The sequence below is a fragment of the Mus pahari genome, chromosome 8 (assembly GCF_900095145.1).
Source record: "Mus pahari chromosome 8, PAHARI_EIJ_v1.1, whole genome shotgun sequence".
NCBI classification, from domain to species: domain Eukaryota; kingdom Metazoa; phylum Chordata; class Mammalia; order Rodentia; family Muridae; genus Mus; species Mus pahari.
In genome coordinates this window covers 55,951,752-55,961,178 of record NC_034597.1, presented here as the reverse complement: position 1 = coordinate 55,961,178, position 9,427 = coordinate 55,951,752, and the positions used below count along the sequence as shown (strand labels likewise).

General features: G+C 41.3%; 1 protein-coding gene across 2 annotated transcripts in view; it reads right to left on the bottom strand.

Moving 5' to 3' along the window:
- The window catches only part of Ints9 (integrator complex subunit 9), an 85,759-nt gene that overhangs the window by 66,724 nt on the left and 9,608 nt on the right, over positions 1-9,427 (bottom strand). Inside the window, exon 2 of one of the 2 annotated variants that reach the window (XM_029541601.1) lies at positions 1,264-1,329. The exons of the other annotated variant lie outside the window; for it this stretch is intronic. Coding sequence (XP_029397461.1) covers positions 1,264-1,329 — 66 coding nt within the window. The remainder of the gene's footprint in view (positions 1-1,263; positions 1,330-9,427) is intronic. 2 annotated transcript variants of the gene reach the window in all.

Here is a 9,427-nt window from a genome sequence, read left to right as displayed (position 1 = left end):
AGCCTCACTGTACGGATGTAAGAGCATCAGCTCGTCCTCACTGCATATATAGATAGCTCATCAGCCTCACTGTACGGATGTAAGAGCATCAGCTCATGCATTCAGAACGATGGATATTTGGCTTGTACTTGAGAGCAGTGTGGTACAGAAAATCTACACATTTTCTATGATTATGAATAACGCTGCTGGACACGTCTGCATGCAGGTTTCTGAAGGAGCCTACGTCTGCATAGATTGTCACTACAGCAAATAGGTAAGTATTGCCAGTGATATTAAAGACATGTTTAAGCTTTTAAACTTTCTTTCAAAGTAACAAACAAACCAGCAGTTGTTATTGCTGGGCTGCATCACAGCACCCAGCACATCCTGTGACCTGCATATGGAGAGTAGTTTACTGTCTCTAAGGTGATGTTGCCCTGAGTAGAAGCCAAAAATTCTTTAGGCTTCAAATTTCTCAGTGCACAAATGAGATTTAACTGAATCTTTTCTTAGTTTTTTTTTTTTTTTTTTTTTAATAAATACAAAGATGCTTTCTTATACAATGAACACACTGGGAGGAATTCTATTACTTAAGCCTTGGTGATTTTTTTTTTTTTTTTAATAGAAACTGAGTTCTGCAGGGGCTTATAAGCTTTTCTCCACTGCAGCTCCACTCCAGCAGAGCACCAGCCACTGCCCTCAGTAACAGCAGTTCACAAGGAGACCCTTTATGTCCCAGCAAGGATGCACAGGACTCTTGCTGTAGCAGGGAAATGGGGAGGGCACCCTCTTTTAAGAAACCCTACCTTATTCTTTGTCACCCTGAGCCACTGAGCTAAATGTGCTGAATCTGGAAATATGACACTCCTACTAAAAAATTTTGGGGCCAGGCCCTCTAGTCAGAGACTTCTTTAAATATATTGCAATTTTATTTGTTAATCTTTTACTTTCTTCCACTTTTTTAGCTTGATTCCATGTTGTAGAACTGTTAAATGTGGCAATCATGTTCACAGTCAAAGTAACTACACAGCTGGGTAAGATAAGAAGGCCAGAGAGTCTACAGCATGTGTGTAAAAAAATCTGTAATAAATAGTAAAGGCATTTTCAGGCTGGAGGGCGACTAGGTACCACACACAGCTGAGTTTGTGACACCCGGGGCTCTCACTCCTTTGGACCCTAGTCCTGTGCCTTGCACTTCCAAGAAAACAAGTCAAGATTCAAAGAGAAGTTTTTATAAAGCAATACCCCAGTCAAGAGATGCTAAGAAGGGGTAGAAATACTCACAGTGGACAATAATGGCTGAAGGAAGTAATACAGGTCAGGGTTGCCTGGGGACTGTAGGCTGGCTGTCTGGCACCAGAGAATGATAAATGGAAGAAGTAATTAGAATAGATGAGAAAAGTTCAGACCTATGCATGTGACTGTTTATGCAAATGGAAGCAAATTACCCCATTTCTCCCTAACTCCAATTCTTAAATAATCCCCCATCCTACACATCTTTTCCCTCCTCCTATTTGTCTTAGTGATATAGCCTAAGAGACAATGCTTCAGTAAGCTATCTTAGTTTGTAGAGAGGAAAAAAAAAATCAAAATGTGGTCAAAGCTAAAGCTTTCCAAACTTAAGATAAAGCACACTAAAATGCACAACTGTCTGTGGACTGCTCAGAGCGCTGTCTCTCCTGTGAGGATGACGACTCTTCCCAGTTCCTTTTTCCATGTGGTTTCTAAAGCAATGAAGGCATAGCTCACAGCTTGAAAGGATGCAGTCTGTGTGCTGAGGACACAATAGTAAGTATGCTGGGGGCCATGCAAGACGAGCTTTAGAACTTATGGAACACAGCCCACCAGTTAGCACAACCATGATGGATGTGCCTTGCTCGGAGAGGCAGAGGCACGAGGACTGTGTGTCCTGTTGCTCTAGCAGTCACCATGTCCATCTTAATCTATGAACTGTATAAAAACTCTAAGAGGGTTTCCAGCTCCTTCTGGGCAGTGTCATCAGCACTTACAATAATAGTGATTGATCTATTCCATTGTTGCTGGAGCAGGTGAATGATTCAACCACAACCCTCAAAAAGAACGTAGAGATGTGGATTGTTTCTAACACCTACCACCCTTAGAAAGAATACTGTTAGTGAAGTCAGGTTAAAAAGTTTTTGTAAGTAGCTCTGATATAGAAAATCTTAGTGAACAACTAACAACTTAGAAAGGCACACTTCTGATTATTGAATGAGGGCTATTTTTGAGGTCAGGGAGAACGGCATCCCGACTAGTCCCGGCTGACCCGCTTTTCCTACTAAAGCTGGGCTGGTGGTCAAGATGATGATTAATTTCTTGTACCCAGTTTTGCCTTCAGCTTCCTAATTAAAAAAAAAAAAAATGCTAACGAGTAGGTATGCACCCTGAGGATTTAAAGTAGAAATGACTGGGTTTTTTCTTTTTTCTTTATAGAAGTTTAGATTTATGATACTTTTAAGATTTTTATAAGATTAATTTTTAAGATAAATAATAAAATAATCGATCCTTTCTTTGTGACTGCAAATCGCAGCCTGCCAGTAAGAGAAAGGAGCTGAGAAAGTTACCTTGCTTACTTACCCTCTATTAATCTATAACAAGTTGCTTAGTTATGAACATGTGTGGGTTCTTGGGAATTATTATTATTTTTATCCATTTTATTACTTGGGGGGTAACAGGGAACAAGTTTTTTCTTACATATATTCATTGTAATTGTTCACTTAAAGAAAAATAGAATGTAACTACATTGTGATTTTTGTACTGCTTGAAAGATTTTGCTGGGATATATAAGCTGTGAGAGAAAAAATAAAGTTGTTGGAGCTTTGCTCCATCCACCAGGTGTGTGTCTGTGTCTGTGTGTTCCCTTGCCCTTGTCACCGGCCCTTCAGGCCCCAGAGGGAAGGGTTAGTTTTATTCCCCCTGAAAAAAGTCTGCCAAGTGATCAATTACCGATGGCCCACCCTGCCTCAATTTACCTACCATGCCAAAGTTGGACTTTGACACAAGTGTGCTTGCTTTGAACACTGGGTGTCAGGGTTCTAACATTTCTACAGCTACAATGCTTTTATTTCTGTGAGACAGACAGGATCTCTGAGCAAATTCTTGCTATTTCAGCATAAAACAAAACAAAAACAACAAAATATTCCAAGCTGGCACCATCCCAGCATCCTACAACACACTTCTTATTTCTGTACTTCTGACTATTTCCTTTAAACACTAGCTACTTTTTGTGGTTGGTTTGTAAAGGAAGAGAAAAAGAGCAGGCATAGGGCATTTGTGTCTGTAATTCAGGCCCTCAGGAAGCTGAGGTAGAAGGACTGCTGTGAATGAAGCCAGCCTGGGCTACATAGTAAGAGCTTCCTCAAGTAAACAAACTAAGAGTGGGCAAGACAGCTCATAGGGTAAATATACCTGTCCCCAAGTCTGACGACTTGAGTTAGTCCCAGAGCCCAGAACCTTCATACTGGGAAGTAAACTGTGTTCAGTGTCGGAGTGAATGCTCAGTGCCACCCTGTGACATACTCACAGGTAACTAGACTCAAAACGAAAAGCTCGTCACAGTGACACTTGTCACCTCGTGAAGGTTCATTTTGATCATCAACTTCAAGGGCTTTAGAATCACTTAGAAGACAAACTGCTGGCATGTCCATGAGGGTGTTTCCAGAGAGATTTACCTGTTGTAGCAGGATTATTTCACAGCTAGTGTTCTCCACTGAACAAAAAGGAGAAAGCAACCAGAGGCACTGGCCTGTTTCCTGACAGTGGATACAATGTGACCTTACACTCTTGCCATAATGACTATACCTGCAAACCCTGAGACAAAGTAAACCCTTTCCTTAAATTGCTTTATCAGGTAAGTTGTTATGGCTACAAGCAAGGCAACCGGCTGTGTGTTGGTGGTGCATCCCTTTAATCCCAGAACTGGAGAGGCAAAGTTAGGTGGGTCTCTGAGCTTGAGGCCAGCCTCATCTACATTGGGAGTTCCAGGACAGCCAGGGCTACACATGGAAACCCTGTTGAAAGCAAAGCAACTACAGATCTGCTTACATTAGGATTGCAAATCTAAGGTGTGATCGTGGGTATCTGGAAAAGAGACTGTATTTGCTAGTCTCACTTGTAATCAGACATAGCCATGAAAATAAATCTCAACCAAGGGAAACCAAAGTGGTACACTCACTTTAAGAATTCATCCAAAGGAGAGGGCATGCTTTTCTTTGCCTCCTTTCTTGTTGGCTAGGATAAAGATATAATGAGCAGCCAGACATACTGGAACATGAGATGAAGTCACATGTTGCACCATGCTAGCAGGACCCACTACACCAACCCTGAACTATTTATCTCTGCACCTGTTTTACACAGGAGGGCTATAAGCCATCTGTCCTGTTTAAGTCACTGGTAAGACTTTCTGTCACTCAGGTTCAATCTGTTAACTGAGTCAGACTTTGGGTTATTCACCCAAAGAGTCAGTCCATCAGCCTACTAGTGCTCCAGTATATCAAAGTGTTAGTCACTGGTTACAAAGGATTACAGGTGATTTTTATTTCTTTATATTTCTCAATTATACCCCGAAAAATAAAAACCCATCTACAGTAGTGTTTATTGATTTTATAATAGGGTTGTTTTTGTTTCCAGAAAAGCCCTTAAAAGTTTACACATTAGGGGTAGAGACTCCTAAAAACATTACATCTTGATCTGAAGGCAGCATTTAGACTACCAAGTTTGTGTAAAAGCCCTACAGCTGTTACTAAACACCAAATATCACTTGCTAGCCCCCTTCCAACAGTTCCTGGGTCATAAGTCTGTCCAGTCTCACTCATTACAGTAACTGCTGTTAGCCAAACTCACAACCTTTCAGATGTTAATGACATGGAATGAAAATGATATTCTACAATAATGAGTTATAAGTATGGCACGCACTGCTGCGTGGAGCAAGAACCAGTTGGCTGTACTTGCCCATCAGGGAAGAACTGAACACCTTCTGTGTACATCCTTTTTACTCTTCAGCCCATCCTCCAAAGCCCATCAATCACATGCTCGAAGAGTACACTTTGTCTGCAGGCTGACTGGTATGTCCCACACCACTAACAGTGCTGCTCACAAGGCAGACTCAATATTCACTCAGTAACACTCACTAGACTGTCCCAGACAGCCAGACAATGGGTTTATGCTACTGCCTGTCTTGCTGGTAGTTACAGATCATCACTCTGCAACAGTGTCTTCTTCCTACTGGAGCTATGCAGCTTGAATCAAATCCCCTTTAAGATAAATAAGCTGCCAGGTGGGCCTGGCTCTGAGCCCCCTTTTGTTCCCATAACATATTTTTTTTAAGCATGCAAATGGCAATTATGTTTATTTTAACGGACTATCTGTTTACATTTCTTGCCTTGATAGGGCCTGTCTCTGGAGAGCGAGCTATTTCTGGCTGCTGTTTTTTGAGGAAACTTTGCCATTTCTTTTGAGGTCACAGAAGTCTTATTATTTCTGTGAGTCGGCTGAGAGTCACCTAGGATTTCAAGCTATAAAATCCATTGTTTACTTAAAACTCTGGAAATGGCTTACAAGATATAATTAACTGCCTAGGGCAAACAATCAAACACAAATAGATCTTTCCTGCAAAAAATAACATATTGTTAGACCATGTGAAAGAGTTTCATTTTAGTAATGTCTAGAAAATTCTTCAATAGGAAAGCAGCTAGCTGTAGGACATAAATTATTCAAGAAATTCAATCTGAAGTCAGCATCAAGGTGATGTGTTGATAAAGCAGGACCACTCATACCAGAAACAGGATGGAGATGCCTACGACAATCATCAACCCAAACCACTGCACATGCCTACAAATGCAGCTACATACGATGAAAAGGAAGTCTGAAGAAAGGTGAGCTACAAAGATATACTGAAGAAATTTCATAAAACCCAACAGCATAAATAGTAAGACAAAACTAACAAGGGTGTGTGTGTCTTATGTATGTGGGAAAAGATTGCAATTCCATAACAATAACAACACACCGTATTTAGGGCTGGCTGGAAAGATGGCTCAGTGGGGAAAAGCACTTGCTGTACAGACATGTGGGCCTGAGTCCAGATGCTCCACACCCTTGTAAATACCTGGGTGTGGCTGGCTGGGCACCTCCTACAAGTGGCTGCCAGCCTAGTTCCAGGGTCAGTGAGACAGCACATGTACCCCACACACATGTGAGCAAACATCACACGAGCGCACGAGCACGCGCACGCGCACACACACACACACACACACACACACACACACACACACACACATATGAGAGACGGGGGGGGGGAAGGGGGGAAGGAGAGGGAGAGGGAACTTAGATATCTATTTTAAAGGAAATGCCCTACTAGGAAGAAGTTTTAAAATGCAATAAGGAGGCAAAACAATGATTTAAGTAAAAGAAAAGACAATAATTTTTTAAAAAAATATTAAGCCAGACAGTGGTAGTGGATGCCTTTAATCCACTTTAATTCAGGAGAGGCAGATCTCCCTCCTGTTCAAGGCCAGCCTGGTCTTCAGAGTGAGCTTAAGACAGCCAGGGTTGCACAGAGAAAGCCTGTCTCGAAAAACCAAACATTTACACATATACATGTAAATATATTTTTCCTTATTACTCTATCACCTTAAAATTTAATAAGTTAACCTGGTTGTAAAAATCACACAAAAGATTTTAATGGAAAGAAATCATTCTAAGTTATTAAGAAAGTGAAAGGTTTCTATTTTATAGAACATGTGACGTCTGGCATGCTCTGGAGTTCTGGAGCGAGAAGCAAGATGAGGAAGTAAAATACAGACGTTTCGGCCTGAGCCCAACAAATCCACAGTGTACAGCTGGAGAGTGACTAGACCTGGTGAGATGGAAATGAACGAGCTTACAAACACACATAGGTGTGCTGGCGAACATGAGAAAGACCTCGGATTACTGTCAGGTCAATGCACCATGTTTTCACTTTTTAGTGAGGAAAAACAATTTTGCTGCTAACACTGAAGCAGTAGGTAGAAGGGGAAGTGCTGGCAAGAGCCAGCTACAGGCTAAGTGCCACAGCTCTAACTATCCCTTCAGGAAACCAAAATACAAAGTGTTTGTTAAAAGTATTTCTAAAAATACTTGAAAGGCACATTGAAAACATTTCATAGTTTAGAACTAAAGAAAACAAAAAGTCCTTGAATGTTGTTACATCCAGGTTTTTGTTTATTAGGCACGAGCATTTGGTTCTAAATCTCTTCTTCAAACAGGGTTTCATATAGCCCAGGGTGGTCTCGAACTCACTACTTAGTAGCAGTAGAAAATAACCTGAGCCTCCTGCCTCTACCTCCAGAGTGCTGGAATCAAAAGCATGTGCCACCATGTCCCATCGCTATAGAAACAGATAGGGAAAGATCTGTACATTTCTAACTCATGACAAAACATGTCACATAAAATATCAATACAGTTGGGCAGTGGTGGCACACGCCTTTAATCCCAGCACTTGGGAGGCAGAGGCAGGCGAATTTCTGAGTTCAAGGCCAGTCTGGTCTACAAGAATGAGTTCCAGGACAGCCGGGGCTACACAGAGAAACCCTGTTTGGAAAAAACCCGATAAATAAATAAATAAATTTTTTTTAAAAAAGGAGATTTTAATTATATTTATGTAGATAAGCCCACAGACTATCTCCAAGAACACTCAAGAAACCAAAGACTGAAGTTGTTCTGGGGAAAGGACTAGAGTAGTAGAGTAGGAGGGAATATTCCCACGCACGCATATGTACAATGTAAACGCTTACTTACCTTTATGTTGTATGTATGAGTGCTTTGCCTGCATTATGATGGTACACTGTGTGCATACCTGGTGCCCACAGAGGCCAGAAGAAGGCCTTGGGTTCTTTGGAACCTGAGGCAGTAAAATGATTTAAGAAAAGACAAGATTTCTTGTCCTTGGGCTCAATAATTTAAAGAGATACTTAGCCAGAAGTAGTGGTACATGCCTTTAATCCCAGCTCTCAGGAGGTAGTGGCAGGCCCATCTCTGTGAGTTCAAGTCTGATGTAGGTGCTAGAAACTGAAGTCAGGTCCTCCGTAAGCATACCAACTGTTCCTAAGCACTAAGCCATCTCTTCAGCCTCAAGGGAATTGGTATGGTTTTTGATTTTTTGAGATGAGGCTTTATGTTGCCTAGGCCTGGACTACAACTGACCGTGTAGCTCAGGATGACCTTGAATCCCTAAGCCTCCTGTCCTCACTTGGCTTCTGGGATAACACTGTGCCACCACACCAGTCCAGGCAGAGCCTTGTCAATTTTGTTAAGACATTTTTACATATTCAGTTTGTTTCCAAAACAATGTGCATCCACTACAAAAAAACAAAAATGTGCACACAGGAAGTATTAGCATAATCGTTAGGGAAATGCAAAGCAGAACTACCAGATATAGGATGGCTATCTCTACAACATTAGCTCAGATTGAAAGAGTATTGACAAGAATGTGAAGACACCAGAAGCCTTGTGCATTACTGGTGAGATGATAGAAGGGTGCAGGTACAGCTAACCATGAGCATACTACGGAGACTCCTCAATACATTAAATAAAAAATTCTGGGTGATTTAACAATTTCATCTCTCTGTACATATTGAAAACAAAAACAATACACAAGCAAACTGAAAAGGACTTGAACAGGTTTTTGTATTCACAGTGTCTGAAGTAGTCAAAAGATTGGATTAAACCAAATATTGTCTATATTACAGAACATTCCTCAACCTTTAAGAAGGAAATTCTGACATGTGTGATAACATGGAAGAATCCTGTAAACACTGCTAAGTGATCTAAGCCAGTGAGAATGTGCACACTGAATGACTACTGACGAGGTACCCAGAACCACAGGGACAGAAAGGACAACGGCTGACAACTAGAGGCCAAGGGGAGTGGGAAGTGGGTAATTTAATGTGTACAATCTAAGAACATTCTAGAAATGTATGGTTAGTGTTGTAGAACAATGTGAATGTGCTTCATGCCATTCCATTGTTTGCTGAAAAGACTTAAGAGTAAGTGAAGTTGGCCATGTTGATTAAAATCTTCCCACAGCTGGGCATGGTGGTGAAAGCAGCCGGACATGACCGACTACAGTATAGGAATCAATTCATAGGACGACTAGGAAGTCTTCAGCGACAGTAGATTCGAGGCTGCATGGGCCCTGTAGGCTGACAGATAAGAGATCTTTTTGGAGAAATTGTGAATAACTGTAAATTCACTAAAACAAAAAACAAAACAAACAAAAAAAACCAAAAACCCAACAATATATTTGACTCTTTAAATGCATGTGTTTCACGATACATAATATCTCAATAAAACTGTCTGGCCGGGCCTGGTGGCGCAGGCCTTTAATCCCAGCACTCGGGAGGCAGAGGCAGGCGGATTTCTGAGTTCAAGGCCAGCCTGGTCTACCAAGTGAGTT